Here is a 17,471-nt window from a genome sequence, read left to right as displayed (position 1 = left end):
GATCACCCAGTCTTTGTTTACACAGCTACATCGGACAAATCACGATGCATGCTGGTGGACAGACTGACAGACAAGACCGTGTAAAAGTCTCTGTGAACTGTCATGTTAGCAGATGACTTTGTGATCCGTACTGAGAGCAGGAGTGTGTTTGATTGAGACTGAGGACAACAGAATATAAGGAACGAAAGTGGTGAAGGTGGTTGAGTTAAAATAGTCCACCTCTCTTCTGCACACCCTGAGGGTGCAGTCAGCGTTAAGTGTATGGATAAAAATCTCGGGAGTGATTTGGGGCAGAAAAAAAAGAAGCAAGAGTAAAAGAAAAAGTTGAGGCCAGCTGTGGTATACGGGTTGGAGATGGCACCTTTGAAAATAAGACAGTAGAGGAGCTTAAAGCAGTTGTGTTAAAGATGCTAAGATTGTCACGGTCTGGGTTGAGTGTTAGGTTTTTTGGTGTAATTTTCCACTTTGGTTCCTGTGCCAGGATTCGCTCTGTGGGGCGGAGTTCTGCTTCCCGCTCCAGCCTCCTCTCACCTGTAATGGATCAGCCGTAATGAGCAGACCTGCATTTAAGACCAGCTCAGTCTTCCACTCCCCACCGGATCATCTGCTAAACCGCGATGGTAAATCGGCCTTCGTGTTGAGCTCATACCTTGTTATTCCTTGTGTCTCCAGTTTCCTCTGCGTTGCATCTGTGACCCTTCTGGTTTCGCTGGTGTACTCTGCCATCCCACTACTGCTGAACACTTCCCTGCCAGCCTCTTCACTTCTCTCTTTGCTCAACGCTTCTCCACAGCACTCAGGATATAGCATAAGACTTTTCCTGCCTGCCTTCCTGCTCGCCGCTTCCCCTTGGAATGCTGGGAAAGACAGAGAAGGTCTGATATCTTGGTTCTTCATGCTCTCTGACACTCACTCCACCTCTGAATTTATTGCTCTACGCTTCTCTTCTAAGCATTCCTCACCCACGCTCTGAAGAAAAGGCTACCTTAACAGTCTTTGCCTGGCAATAATCCTCCTCTCCCTCTGTTGCAGTGGACTCCACTCAAGTGACACTCGCTCCCTGCCTCGCTTTAATCATTAAGACTCTTGAGGAGGTTTGTACATTGAGGTAGTTGGCATAACAGAAAAGACAGTAGGAAGTGTTCCCCTATGATCAGCTTTCATGGCCAATAAGAAATACCAAAAGAGAAAAAGAAGATGAAGGTGATGTCACTATTGAAGACAGGGAAAAGATAAAGACACTTAAAAGATCATTAGCACTCCACAGCCTTCTCTGCAGAGCAACTAACATCGCAGACCCCAGAGGATAGATACCCCCATCCTCAAGGACCCTACCTACCCTGACATGGGCTGTATACTTCTATCCTCAGGCCGAAGGGATAGAAGTGTGAAATCTAGAACCTGTATACTAAAGAACTCATTCTTCCTCACTGTCATTAGATTCCTAAACACCTGACAGGGGTTGATAACCTTGGTCTACCTCAATCTACGACTGTCTGTTTCTATGTTTGCACACACATAATTGTGCAGTCACTCCTGTCTACTCAGTGTGGTTAATTACATAAACAAGTACATCTCTTATTGCAGCTCAGAGTTTTTTATTTGTATAGTTATATTTTGTGAAGATCTTATATTTCTTATTTGCTGTTTTTATTGTTTTTAAATTAAATGATAAATATCATTTATTCTATTTATGTATTTTATATATGGAATTTTCTGTTACTGGTTCTGGACAGCAAATTAAGAGTTTCACTGTACAAGAAAACGTGTGTCTTTACAATAAAATGTTTATGACAGGAGATGAGCGGGTAATATGTCATACAATAATGCCATTTTGCCGATTTGGGTAATCTAAAATTTTAAAAAAAGACCTTAATTGAATTCAAAGTTTCCTCTTTCATCAGTAATTAAAAACTTGAATGCAGATTATTGTTCAAAAAGTAAACATTGCCAAACGTGACATCACATTATGCTAGCAGATAAGACTTACTTATGGGGAGGTATTGTGGAAGTTTGGATATATAATAAATATAAATAAAGACTGAATAATTACATCCATCCAGCACTGAACCTGGATAGAGGTGGTCTGTTTGTGTTGACTGACTCAGTGATATTAGATCTGAACACAAAATATTCTAGGCTCAGCTAGCTCCTCCTCATCGGTATCTTAGCATATTTGCTAAAAATAGGAATGATCATACTCTCCAGATACCAAGGTAGAACTTAATGCCAATATAGTCTAGCCACAGGAAAAAAACTGCTGCATTTGTGTGGTTTAAAACATAAATGAGACCGTTTGAGTTTGACAGTTGTTTGAGTAGCAGCTAGGTAGAAAATGCCACATTACGGCTGCAGGCTATCTATATGATACGATCGATCATCCTGTCATCATGTAAAACATTTGGAGAAGTCAAAGCTTGCGTCCACTCTGGCCTTCCTTTTATCTCCTTCTCTTTCTCTTACACACACACACACACACACACACACACACACACACACACACACACACACACACACACACACACACACACACACACACATCGTGATTCACACATTATTTCATTACCTCCTTGAGGAGTTGTTAGATAATGAAGTCAACAGTCTCAGGGATAACTAGTGGGGCTTGAGTGTAAACAAGTCACTCTCACGTCTACTTTAGAATTCTCTTTATTCTATCAAGGATGTCCTCTAAAGGAGTCTGCAGGCTATAAAATTGGCAAGCTAGAAGAGCTTGAAAATTCACTTCAGTGCTATTTAACTGGGCGACCTGACAAACGGAAAAAGGAAGAGGAGTACGAATAGCCATGTGGAAAACACAATAGCACATTTTTAAAGAGAGAAATCTGTGTGTGTCAGGAGTAAAGTTTGAGTGTATCTCTCATAAATAAAAGGTTAACAACTCACATATTTCATAGTTATTGAAGAAAACAACATAAATGCTTTCAGACTATAATACATGATCACTACACTAACTGATTTCATAGGACGTACAGTTGGAAATTTAATCTACACAATTGGTAACATCCTTTACTGCGGCACTTTCATGTCAGGGGTCACGCTTTGTCTTCCTGGATATAAAGGCGATGCAGAACCAGAAGGCAATTTAGATGTAAAGTAAGATGCACCACCTTTAATTTTAAAAAATGAATAGCAGGAAATAAATAAATACATATTTAAGAGGTGGCACTAAAGGAACAAGTAGAAAAGGAAAAAGGCCAAGAGATCAGGAGCACAGACAAGCATACTGATTTTGTTTTTCGAAAGTTAAGGACTTGGAGAAATTTAAAAGAAACTGAACAATTACCTGATTCGTGTGTTTGTCTCGATTCTAGATTAACATCCCTTAGTGAAGTCTTTCCATTTCCAACTAGTTGTTCAGTCAAAAAGTATATTTTTCTGTCACCAGTTGAAATACCACAGCTTGTCAAAAATCAGTGGATAATTTACGGTACTTTGATCAATAAGAAAAATGCTGTTTCTGCTCTTCAAGTACAGATCTAAAGATGGTAAACAGTCTCTAAACATTTTCCACAACAACATTTTCCCACTGCAATGGAAATTAAACAAACAGCCTAAAATCTATGTCTGACTTCATTTACAATTGTTAAAAATGAAATTTATAAAAAACAAAAACTAAGTACACTTTTACTGCTTCCATAAGAAGTCCACAAGTTCAAACTGATCAGAATGATCAGAGAAATTGCAACAAACCCAAGAGCTGCATCTTACTTACTCTCTTACTTTGCATGTATATGGTAAACGTCATGACAGTATAGTTAAAAAGAACATGCCAGAATACATCTAAGCAAATCACATGACTTGTGGAACAATGTTCTTTGGACAAGCAAAACCAAAGTGGAGAAGTGTGGCCATAATTCACAGTGCCATGTTTGGTGAAAACACAATAGCATATCTGCACAAACGCCTCATACCAACTGAAAATTACAGTGGTGGCAGTGGTGGTAAGACATTCATGGTCATGATTTTCAAAATATTCTAGAGTGAAGAAATCTGTACAAACACTAAAGCTTTGTACTAATTGGCTCATGCAGCAAAGCAATGATCCTTAGCACAGCGGCAAGTCTACAACAGAATGACTGTAAAAGAAAGGGAATAAAGTTGTTGCAATGAGGTCAAAGTCTAGATCGCAATCAGATTAAAATGCTGTAGCAGGAACCTAAGAGAGCTGAGCATAAACAAACACCCACAAACTCCAATGAACTGAAACAACATTATAAAGAAAGGTGGGCCAAAATGCCCACTCTGCAAGATGTTTCAGACTACATAAAGTCATGATGAAAATAAGTACTGTAATGGCCCAGTCAACAGCCCAGGCTAAAATACTGAGGTGGGACCCCAAGAGTGCTTTGCATAAGTGAATGCCAGTGGGTGAGCAAACCATCGATTGTATCATGATAGCGCAAGTCTGCACGCAAAACCACCACACACTTGTGCCCTCAACAGCTCCCCCAAAACTGTTCTTGTTACAGTCACTGCAATTCCCAACTAACGATCTTTCTGTATCAATCAGCTTTTCTCCCATAAGGTAATCTACTGCTACAGCTGCTTCCACCATCACAGCAACTCTCAGTCTCTGTGTTTCCACCAGTCTGCCTCACACTGCCTCAGTCCAAGACATGTTGGAGAGCGGCCCAACAGGGTGTGAATTGATGCCTCATACCCATCTCCTTTTCTGATTGGACTCCAGCTCTTCAAAGATGAGCATCTTCTCAGCAGCCGGGCAGAAGCTGCCAAGGCTGCTGTGATGGGATTATGGTGATTATTGTGTGGCACATGCAGCCAGTGACAAATAATAGCTCGGTTGACTGACTGTCGTTCAGTATGTGGCCATTTAGAAAATTGTTTTACAGGTACGATGTAACAAAAGTTTAATTTGTAAATGTATGTTATCATTTTTCCTTGTGATCCAGTCTTAAAAAACAAACATGACTACGGGAACGTTGTTTTCTGTTGTTCTCACTTCAAAAGTGTGGTGAGCTCAGATTAGTGCCAGTATTCTAATACTATTTCTCTTTAAATAGCAAAGTGTGTTGCTGCTTTATTAAAGTTTAAAATCTTATTTATAGAACCTTTAATTCGCAACCTTGCACCTACCCACACAAAAGCACTAACCTCATGCCTAATCAACTGAAATTACGTAGGTGAAATTGCATGGTGAGATATACTGTTATTAGCTTGTCCTCTATTATAAATATTTTATATTTTTTCAAGCTGTGCACCATTTTCAACAACATGAAAAATAAAGAAAAACATTTAGCTTCTGTTTATTCACATTGGCAGCAGAAAGTGCCATTATTTTTCTTCTTTTCTTCTTCTTTGGTCACTTGATCACTTAACAAAAGAATGAAATCCTCAAAGAATGAAAATCTGTTCCTCTTTCTAACCTGCTTATCACAGCAGGTTTCAATGACGGTGTAATTAACCCTTTAAGACCTACCATAGAACCAAGTTCGCCAGAGCTTATATTATATTTTTACATGCTGTGGAGCCATTTTTGGGAGCATTTCAAGTTGCTATACATCAATACAACCATTATAGCCCAAACTTTAATAATATGTCTGCATTAGGTGCATAGTAATTACATAAATTGCAAAAAAGTGCAATAAACTACAAAAAAATTGAAAATCGTTTTTGTTTTTTTAACATATATTTCTAGTTAGAGAAATTTAAGAGGCTTATCCCTCAAAACTGTAAATACAAAAAAGTTACACAAACTAGTTTCCCACCACAGGAAATTTATTTTGAGTGTCTTCATAGTTTTATTTTTGAAATACACCAATTTTTATATACTGCAGGAAAAACGAAAATAAATATTATAGTGCAAATTTGCAAAATAACAGCATATGCATCAAAATAAACTATTTCCAGCAGTGCAATATGAGTCTTAAGCATCCCAGAAACGACACAGAAAGTCATAAAGTCAAACATAACTTTTTAAAACACATAACAAGTAAAACACAAGCTCATAAGGCCCCGATCGTAAAAAACTACATTTCCGCAAAATGACGTCACTTCCGGTTTCGGGCAGGTCATGCGGTCATGTGATAGTTCGCGCTGATGGACGTAGGAAGTGTTACAAACAGCTGATGGATCGGCGAAGCGTGTTTCTGGAATATCATGTTTTTGTTGCTGCAAGTGATTTTTATGCAGTTTTTGCAAAGCTATATGTGGAAGGAAACTGTGACCTAGGACAAGCTGATGGCATAAGATGTAAGTACAACTCCTCCAGTTTCATATGCAAAAAAAATTATTGCGCTAGCTTACTTGGTTGCAGAGCTACCGGGATTTAAAAATAGTTACGCAAAACAGAGCGTGCCCGCTCCGATCGGCTGTAAAGGGTTAATGACCAATCAAGGTGTCTTCTGCTTCATATTTAAGTAAACATCAATCATTCACCTCTTTAATATTAGGAGATATAGTACTTACATTTCAAATTTGCCACAAAACTATTTAAAAAATAGTTTTTTATGTATCTGTTAGCTATATTTACTTACCCCTCAATTATTAGTAACTAAAAAGAATACGTCAACACGCTCCTATATGCTACATTAAATGACAGGATAATAAAAATAAATGATTTTACCTTCCACTCGTCTTTATCGGAAATACACTTTACACCATATTGCTACCATCATTAATAATCTATAAGTCTTGCCACATTTATATCACTGTGACACCAACTTTATACCAACCATCTTTACTGACTGTCTCAATAAAATAGATTGACTAAGGACCAAATAGATTTTTCAGCCTCTTGTCTTCTTGTTAGGAATGAAACGTTCATATTTTAAATACATTAAGTGCATTAAGGGGGTCCAGAAGAGCCATTACTTGCTAGCATTACCTGCTTATGTAGCAAAACACTATAATTATTTAAGCTGGCTGTAAGCCAGTGATCCCTTTCTTCTGTAGCCTTCTTTGTTGCTTTCAGTAGAAGATGTGCAGGTCCACTTATAAAGGGCTCACATTTGAACACACACAGTACAGTTGGGCAATCTTTGATACAATTATCCTAAGCTCATGCAAATCCAAAACAGTGATAGTTTTTTTTTTAATTTAAGAAGATTATTTATTGTTATGATAGATGCATTTCCATATATACAAGCAAAACGTGTGTAATGTAAAATAAATAAATAAATAAGAGCCATGCATTGTGCTTTCCGGATCCTATTTTGGGATTTGTACACATTTCTAACCATAATGTAATATTAAGTAAATTGTAACGAAGGCCAAATGTAACATTCTCAGAAGGAACAGAAAAATAATATAATGTATAGAGGAAAGAACAATAGATTTGTTTTCACAAGATAGGGTGAAGATTGTGTGTTTCTTGTGATTTTTATGATTTGCGCTTAAAAAATATTCCAACAAGTGAACACGCCAGATAGATCTGCAAATGATCTGATTTTTCTGTCATTGTTAGTAATAATACTTTTGTCATAGTCAGTAGAGCCGTAGGACTCAATATGCAGGACTTGGAAGGATCAGTTACAGTGTGTTTATTCACAGAGCAATAGGGAACAATGTTAACAATGGAAGGTTTGTTAGTAAATGGGTCCAGGCCTCCAGTATTAACAGGTTCTACAGAATGAATGTTGAGCTGCAGTCCACGAAGAGCATCCTCAGGCCTTCAGACAGGTGGGAACCGTGGCATGAGTCAGGGAGAAGTTGAACAGCCTGATGAGAATCCCTGCCAGTTGGTCTGGGCAGGCTTTAACCACAGCCCCTCGGTCAGGGCAGGCAGCTCTCCTGGGGTTCCCCACTCTCAGGGGGTTAGGGGGCTCTGGGCTCTTCAACTTGGGTGTTGAAGAGAAAGTCCTATATCCTCCTCCTGTAGCTCTCCTTGCCTTGTTTGAATCCCCTCCTCAGGTTGGCTCTGGCAGTGCTGTACAGAGAACTGTCCCTCTGCCTGAAGGCTGAGTTACTTGTTTTGATCAGAGCTTGTACTTCACTCATCATCCAAGGTTTCCGGTTAGGTTTTAGTCAGTGTCAAATCCTCTACAGAGCACTTAATGTAAAAAAGGACAGACTGAGTGAAGGTCTTCAGGTCCTGCTGTTCAAAGCTGGACCAGTCTGTCAGATTGAAACAGTCCTGTTACTGGAGGAGAGCATCATCTGGCCCCATGCTTTAATGACCTGGGTGCTTGGTAGGGATGGGTACCGGTATCCGGTGCCATGATGACGGTTCTGACATAAACGGTAGTAACCAGACCGAAAAGCAGCGCACATTTCGGTGCTTTATTTTCCTGAGATGTCATACACTTTGAATTCTAGGCAATCATTTTACGTTTCCGAGGATAGTAGGCGGGTCCAGGTACATACGTTCTTTTAGAGCAGAGCTACAGATTAAAAATGGCCAAGGCGAAGCGGTCAAAAGTCTGGCTGTACTTCACAGCAAAATATGCAAACTCAGCAGCCTGCAACAAGTGCTTTAAGCTGATACTGTGATACTGTCAAAGGAGGTAACACCTCAAATCCGATGAAACACCTGGCGACGCATAGCGTTTTTTTTAAAAGCCGAAAAATGCGCCGTATTTGATAGCTTACTGCGAGACCTCACACCGAGCGCATCTACTGCGGGTGTGGTGCCTGTTATCGGACCCGGAGTTAGCAGCATCCCCCAAAAACCCGAAGAGGAGAGTCCTGGCCCCTAGCCCTGCCAGTGTAGCAGAAATGATGATGGATGATGATGGCAGCAGCAGCCGTTCTTCTCTGCGTGAGTAGCTTAATGTTGTTTGTGTATAATTTACGTTGAGTAGGTTAACCACGTTATTACATTAATGCATGTAAGGTGAACTAGCAAACACCATGGTAGTTACATGCAGCTGTCTTTTTGTGGAAAACAAATCAAATCAAATCAAATCACTTTTATTGTCACATCACATGTGCAGGTACATTGGTACAGCACATGTGAGTGAAATTCTTGTGTGCAAGCTTCACAAGCAACAGAGTTGCAAAATACAAGAATGGCTACATCTGAAACTAATAAATATATGTACAATATATAATAGTATATGCATTTCTGGATGTGTATACTAAATATTTTTCTACGTGTGTGTGTGTGTGTGTGTACACATATTTTACAAATTAAATAGAGTCAACAATAAATAAAATATATAAAAATATACAGAGTTGAGACATGTGCAAAACAGTGGTATTACTGTACAGTGTGTAGTGCATAATGTTAAAGTTCCAGTAGTGAAGCTGAGGTGTCTATGACGTGTTCAGCAGTCTGATGGCCTGGTGGAAGAAGCTGTCTCTCAGTCTGCTGGTACGGGACCGGATGCTGCAGAACCTTCTTCCTGATGGAAGTAGTCTGAACAGTTTAAGGCTGGGGTGACTGGAGTCCTTGATGATCCTCCCCGCTTTCCTCAGGCACCGGTTCCTGTAGATGTCTTGGAGGGAGGGAAGCTCACCTCCAATTATCCGTTCAGAGCACCGCACTACTCGCTGGAGAGCTTTGCAGTTAAACATGAGAGGTTTTTGGACAAAGTTTGTGTTTTTTCCATTGTTTAAGCACTGCTTCCAGCCAAGAGTGATACCATACAGTATATGCCCTATAGCTGCAGAAAAGGCTAACATTGTTATCTTTTTACAAAAAAAACAGCTGAACATGAGAGGTTTTTGGACCAATTTTGTGTTCTCCATTCTTTAAGTACCGGTTTAAGCACCGTTTAAGCATCGGCACCGTTTCAAAAGTACCGGTTTGGCACCGGTATCGGATAAAACCTAAACGATACCCATCCCTAGTGCTTGGAGGAGTTTGTTTCCTGAGAGGGGTGTGGCCAGGGATGAGAAGCAGAGAGAGTTGGTCAGGTTGTCATAGGTGGGGGAGGGGTGTCGCTCTGTAGGTATGCTTGATGTTACTGTACACATGGTCCAGTCTCCTGCCCCCCTGCAGGTCACTTAACATGCTGGTGGAATTTGGGGAATACAGAATGCTGAGCTAACATTAGCACTGGTAACAATAGCTACCGTTAGCTAGTAAGGTTCAGCAGGAAGACGCAGTGAAAAGGCATGAGAAACACAAAAAAGGTGTGCAGTATTTCTTGAGGGCACAAACGTGTGCTGACATTAAATTTATAGTGAAGTAGCAGGTAATGTACAACTTACCAATATAAGACATGAGCTACAGGCAGAAACACAAAAACAAAGACGTCTCACTTATCTATCTCACTCATTTGCATTGAATGAGATAAATAGTTGTGGGACCTCATATAATTTGCAGTTTAGTAATAAAACAAATGTAAAATTCTTCCAGTAAGGCAGCATCAGAGTTAATAACATATGAGCCATGACAGTGATTCTGAAAGAGAACTGTAGTCACACACCTCAAGCTGATCAGCGTCAGGTGAAACACAGTCGTCAATCACGTTCAAACAAAACCAGTCTTCATCATCAGCTTTCACTCCCAGGTAATGGAACCCTTCTGGTGATTTTTTATTTATTTTTTGATTGGCATGACTGATTACTCTGTCCATCAGTGTGCCTGTTTCAGTTCTTATTACTGCACTGAGTGATCATTTCTCTCACTCTGTGAATTTTGTGTATCACATATCTCATGTGACACTGAGTCTTTTGGGCTCTGCTCCGCGCAGCACAGTGCAGATTGCTCCAGCCCTGGCCGATTCATACTCTGTGTTTAAACACACTGGGGAGTGCCTTCAGGAGCAGAGCCTATTTCATGATATGAAAAGCCCCGCCTTTCCTCTATATACATCTCCCTCTCTGTCTCTAACAAGAAGGTTGTGTGAGGACCATTTTTGTCTTAAATTATAATTGGTAGATTTAACTTTGCCTTTACTGTGTTGCTCAGTGGTATTTGCACAAGGTAGTTTGTAAACAACAGGAAATCGACAGAAACAACATGTGGCACAGTTCACTTTACACTAAAGGATTGTTTACATACCGAGAAAGGAATTAATTCTAGTTTGCTGCTGCATAAATGTTTGCTTGCTAGCTTCTCAATTCCACTTGGGAGATGCTTTAGGACTATAAATTGATTTCTGTTCTGACTGATAAATATTCAGTATATGATGAAATGTTTGCATTTGTTTCACCCTGAAGCAGCAAAGCTAGTTCAGTCAGGGAGATATCATGCTGGTCTGCATTTGCCTAAGGGAGATATTTTGCTGTCTGGCTTTTTAAAGAGAAACGATTAAACCCACTGTTTGGATTCAAGACACTCTGCATGTTTTAGTTGCCCTTCTAACCGCTTTGCTGCATCATAAAACCTGCAGTGTCTGAATTATTTCTTTTTAATCAAATCATGGCTGTGAAATTAGTTGGAAACGCACTGGATGGTGCAAAAGTTTTCGATGCTTTGGATGTTGAAATGTTGAAAGGCTTTTGAGTCGTTCTAAATTCGGTCTGCAGCATGACAATGACCCTAAACATCTGTTGTCTATATAGAAAGAGACAGCAAAAGGATGACGAGGTGTCCCACAGACAGTGGAATTGCCCCCACAAAGCCAGTCTGGAGCTAAATGAAGATGCCACTGAACCCACCGAGACAGCTCAGTCACCACCGAAACAAAATTTCCTGGAGTTAACATGAAGTTAAATAAGAAGAATATTCTTGATGTGACTTTAAAAAGCATCCTCACTTTGTTTTTAATGGCAAAAACTTTTGTGTGCTTGCTAATATAAGAAAATGTACAGGCTCTGAGCGGCAACCTCGAGAATCTGCTACATGGATGAAGTACTTCTTTTTTTTTTCAATCCCTTTAAATAACTGCAGCTAAATGTGGTGATGACTAGCTAGTGAAACTTTTTTAAAAGTCCTAACTGTATATGAAAGTTGGCTGCTTCCCTCTTTTCTTTTCTTTTCTTTTCTTTTCTTTTCTTTTCTTTTCTTTTCTTTTCTTTTCTTGAAGGCCAATAGGGTGGAGTGGTACCTGTGTTATCAGGTTTATGAGCAAGCATTACACAGACATATACAAAAAATGCTACTTGGATACATTTCAAGAATGTCACTTATTAAAAACAAAAGTGAATAAACTTGCAGTCATGTGTATATATCGTTATTTTCCATGTTTCAAAAGTGTTGCTACCACTCAGCGAGTTGCAGGCAAGTGTTTGTAGACACGTTGCCATCTTCTATACAAACTACAGGCTGTTGCAACAATTTGTTTGTGACCAAAGTATTCACAGGGACATTTTTAGTCTTTGTGACCATTTACATTTCAGGATATACACTCTTTCCTATTGCAAACTGAGCTATAGGCCTGTGTGACTGGGCCCTAAGAGATTGCTGTCACATAAAGTGGCTGTGCACCTGTTTTTGATTTATATAGGTTTCAATCTTATAGCTCAAGGAGCTATAAGGTTGTCATTATGTTTCTTTAAATTTAAATCTAAATTTGGGGATTTTGACATGGAGACCTATGGGGTTTGACATGATTTTTGGCCATTTGAGGAACTTTTTTTTGGCGCCTCACACTGGCTTCAGCTTTCAGCCACATGGTTTAAACAGACCAAAACGCATGTACCACAATAACGTGTTAGTACTTCTCATTTGTGATGCCACCTTCCTGAAAGGTGCCACCTTCCTGAATTAAAAATTATTACACTTTTGATTTAGTTTAATTCAATTTCATTTTTATAGCATCAGTTTACAGTATTGGAAGGTAAAGACTACAATATTAGAGAGACGTCCCAACAATCATAATCATTCCAATAAGTAAACTCTAGGTTTTAAAGTAATTTCTATCTTTCTGTTCATATTTTGCTGTTGCACAAATGACCATTGCCACAGGTCTGCAGTGTAGTACAGCGGCTAATACCTTCACCTCACACTAAAACTCTAAAAAGGAAAGCAGGTATGGCTAATGCTGTGGTACATTTGCCTTAGTGCAGACTTTTAAATCAGTCCACTCTACTGAATTGACTTTTTTTTTTGATGGATATGTTATGTAATAAGCTGAAAATTCTCTCTGATATCAGGCAATTTAAAGTGCGCTGCAGCGCTTGTAATGGAATAGGTCAACAGTTTTAGGAATTCAGTCCATGAACTGCAGAATTCCCCATCCTCTGTGTTTTGCGGTAGTTTAATCTTTTGTTCCTAATTCCGTGGAACGCGAAATTTGCCAGCAAAGCCTCCAGAATGAGGAATTAGAGGCAGCAAAAAGAGCCATGCTCAACTGTCGTTGAAAAGCCACAAAAAGACTTTAATTTGTTCTCTAACTTTCTGGATCTCTCCCACACATGCATGAGCAGGTGCGCATGCTGGGAATGGATAGAGTCATTAGAAGTTTCCACAAACTTGGAGGTGGACTCCAGGGATGTAATTCGAAAGATTCGTCACAGGTTTACTGTCTCTTTGACACCACAGTCTAAGAAAGCTTTTAGTATTCAGGATGTTTCCATATAGACTGCTTTGGGTGGCAATAGGCCTGGCCAGCCGATAAGGCAGGTGGAAATCACATGACACAAATTTTTATGGGACTGATTTATAAATTCGGGTTTTAGCTGCACTCTCACCCTTAGGCAGTACCGAAAGAGGGCTTTGGGTGTTGGACATTTGATGGGTTTGTACAAACAGATTTTTATTTTTCTCATTTGCTAACACAAGAGGGGGGGAGAGTGCTGTAGACTACTGCACATAAACTGAAACTAAGTTGCAGCAGGACACACAGGAATACATAGTTATATATTTACATGATCTAGCACTAAAAACAAACAACTACGGGATTCTGACTTGATGCAGGAATCATCCATGGATGCTGGTGTTCTCAGACAGTGCCAAGAGCATTGCATGAAGTCATCCTGTTTTGATGGTGTGCAAGAAGAAGACCATTGCTCACAGAAGGGGAAAGAACCCTGTTGGACACTCCCATGCTTTGGTCAGATGGAACCAAAATGAATGTATTTGGATTAAACATTAACATGAGGCAAAAACGTGATCTCAGTGACTTACCGTGGCATTAGTGTTGGATCAAAGATGTGTGACACTCTTCTTTGATGCTTTCGTTTTTGGATTTTTAACAGTCCACAAGGTTTACTCAGAAAGGTTTGGAAAGAAAAAAGAAAGAAACACTTTGTTGATGAGAGAGGCCAGAGGAGAATGGCAAGGCTGGCTGAAGCTTAAAGAAAAGCTACGGTAACTCAGATAACCTCGTCTTATAAATGTTGTGAGCAGAAAAGCATCTCAGCATTCACAACACATCCTTGAGGCAGATGGAGCTTCAAGAGAAGTGGAAGTTCACTTTGGGTTACACACATGTCAGCCAAGGAAAGAAATCTGAGACTGCAGCTGCCAAAAGCTCGCCGAAATCGGAGTTTTTATACGAAGAAACAGATTAAATTGAGATGGTTGTAGCATTAGATATTTCCAGATAGATTTAATTTTATTGTACTTTGCTAGAAATATGACTATCATACTTATTGCTGATGGTAATTTTTACTTGTTTATTTCTTTGATTTATAATCACTAATTGTTGTGTTGTTAAATGTTAATTGTATTTGAATACTTTTTGTAATTAAAAGGAAAATGTGATTGTTACTCTCCCTGCAGAGAGGACAGAGGTTGGGAACAGCTAATAGACACTGAAGCCAGGGCGAGTGGGTTGGAGTAGCATTTCGCCTGACAGAGTACATACTTGCTGTGATGAAGGTTTAAAGCCACAACAGCTTCTCTAATCAGCTTCTCTCTAATCACTACACAATCACTATCCTGCTGCTGTGATCTAATAAAATGAGGCTGTAGCCAGATAATATTCTAATATTTAGCTACTGTTAAGACATTATGCTGGTAAATCTAAAATCTAGAAGATTTCTTCTTTTTTCTCCCAGAAAGTATCTAATTATATGAAAACTCCTCAGTACTAAACAAAGAGAAAAAGTTAGGGTTTTCACCAACACGTTATTGTATGAGTGCTTATGATTAATGCCCACAGGCTGCTCCCGGCTTGTTTCCTTTGTGTTATGGGCTTTAGGAAATCACAGATATTTTTATCTATGAAACACCAGAAATGTTGAATCCACTAGTGAGGGGACTGTGCTCTTCTCAATTTAAAAGCCATTGTTTGCTAGCTGCCGTGGGAAGACAGGACATTATCTCAGATTGCAGTGGTTTTGGTGTTTTTATAGTTTTGGCTCCTGTTTTTTTTATGTTGTAGGACCACGTTCCCAGCATCTCAGCTGCTTCCCAGGCCTTTGGTTAATCATGCTTTCATTTCCTGTCTTACTGGGTTAATTTTTCTTGTAAGTCTCTGTTGGTTTTACTGTCTTTTGATGTGTCTGTGGACTTCTTATTGATAAATCAGTCTTCTCTGAGCTTCTCTGAACCATAGATAACACAATGAATTTCACATTTCTCAGATTGCAATGATTTTGGTGTTTTTATAGTTTTGGCTCCTGGTTTTTTTTTATGTTGACCAAAAACCAGCATATGAGGTATGCACTGAATTTGAAAAAAAGAAAAACGCCTTCTAAAGTTTAAGAAGCAGCTCTCGATGAATAAGCTTAAGATGTTGATGAAATTTTAGTCTTCACTGTTAATACACTTGGGCTGTTTTTGCATTTTACTCTTCATCACTTGTACTGTGGTGTACTTATTTTTTTGTATTTTCACTGTGTGTTTTGTTATACAATCTGATATCCCTGTGTCACTGTTGTTGTCATTGTTGTTTCCTCCATCGTCATAATTAAGTTGACCCAGGGCCCATACTGCAACTGACCAGAGATGTTGCCTGAACATTCAGTTAGCCAAGAAGTTAGCTAATGCTATTAAAAACAAACCAACACAAATAACCTAAAATCTGGCTGACAGCAAACCTAACTTGATGTTTATTAAACTGTTTAGTTAATAAAGAAAACAGAAGGCTTGAAATGTTCCAGAAAGGAGTTTATACAGTTTAATTAGGCAGTTTTTTCCTTTTTCCCGGAGCTATGACAAAGCTATGACATCACAACATTACATCCAAACATGATTGGTCAGTTGCAATGTTGATCCTGGATCAACAATATTATGATGATGCAGGAACATTATCAACATGCATCACATACACTCTATGTGTTTGTATTACTAGTCTAAGCAAGATTTTTTTTTGTCTTTACCAGCCCAGAGATGTTTAATAATGAGTCCTATTATTTTTGATTTAATAAAAGCTCAATTAGAAAAATAAAGTAAAATAAATTCATAAAGTGTTTACTGAGGGTTCTGCATAACCCAACATCCATTGGCAGCCAGTGAGGATGCTCCCTGCTGGCCATTAATAAGAATGTATGTTAGGTCACGTCAGCATTAGGGATGGGTATCGTTTAGGTTTTATTCGATACCGGTGCCAAACTGGTACTTTTGAAATGGTGCCGGTGCTCGAACCTGTGCTTAAAGAATAGAGAACACAAACTTTGTCCAAAAACCTCTCATGTTTAGCTGTTTTTTTGTAAAAAGATAACAATTTTATCTTTTACGTTAACAAACGTAAAATGATTGGCTAGAATCTGAAGTGTATCACATCTCAGGAAAAAAAAAGCACCAAAATAAAGCACCGAAATGTGCGCTGCTTTTCGGTCTGGTTACTACCGTTTATGTCAGAACCGGTGCCAGATACCGGTACCCATCCCTAGTCAGCATCGGTGTCCTTTTTTCATACCCAGAAGTTGCTCCTATTTTTCATAAAGTCTGTAGTCATGAGGCATCACAGACAAAACACTGTGATTCAGTCTATGAGTACATGAATTGAATAAGTTCCCAAACCTAATCAGACTCAATCATACAATTATGATTGTTTCGCTAAAAATAATTTTTTACACACTTTGATTTCCTGCGCTCAGTGATGCCAGAAATTTGAGTGATTGGGACAGGTGAAGTGGGATGATATTTATCAGACTTAATGGGCTGTATTCCTGTTTTTGGGTACCTATGCATAATTACAGTGCATGGAGGTCATCACTAATTCTCGGTGACTGGCTGGAGCACGCGTCCAGCTCATCTATATCCCTATAGAAATCTTTTAATAATTATGTCTAAGACTCAATAAGAAGTGCTAATTTTTATTTTTGATTTTTCTTTTATAGTTTCCTTAGTTGTACTGCAATAAGACCTGATAAACATGACATTTTTTGGATATGTGTTGATATTACCTCACTAATACATCCTGGGACATATAATCAAATGTACAAGGGCATTTTCTTTACTGAACTTTTCTTTACTTTTCTACACTTATTAAAAGTAACACTTGTACACACAGCTACCCTTTTTGAACTTACAAAGTGTGTGATTTCCATTCCCCAGTGAATATCATCTGTCTCAATTCCCCTTTCTGGAGTCCTATAAACTTACGGTATTTAGTGTTACACTTGAGTGTTTTTGCCTTCTCCCTTATCACTGTAGGTCCTGCAGGATAGAGGCCAAGAACAGTGGCAGTGACCCAGTTTCCCCTCACTCTGGTTTACCCCGTGGAATACTGAGTGAGAAGCGCTAAAATGACAACGTTGGAAAAACA

At 39.1% G+C, this 17,471-nt stretch overlaps 1 protein-coding gene across 1 annotated transcript in view; it reads left to right on the top strand.

Moving 5' to 3' along the window:
- LOC308387155 (uncharacterized protein) overlaps positions 1–973 on the top strand; it is a gene marked incomplete at its 3' end in the record, with an annotated part of 80,735 nt that extends 79,762 nt beyond the window's left edge. The window contains exon 7 of the mRNA XM_080867051.1: positions 482–973. Within this exon, the coding sequence (XP_080723177.1) occupies positions 482–973 (492 nt within the window). The remainder of the gene's footprint in view (positions 1–481) is intronic.
- Positions 974–17,471: the final 16,498 nt, after the last annotated feature.

The sequence above is a fragment of the Rhamphochromis sp. 'chilingali' genome, assembly GCF_963969265.1.
Source record: "Rhamphochromis sp. 'chilingali' genome assembly, chromosome: 19".
In the NCBI taxonomy this organism is placed as follows: domain Eukaryota; kingdom Metazoa; phylum Chordata; class Actinopteri; order Cichliformes; family Cichlidae; genus Rhamphochromis; species Rhamphochromis sp. 'chilingali'.
This window is presented reverse-complemented; position numbering and strand designations above follow the sequence as displayed.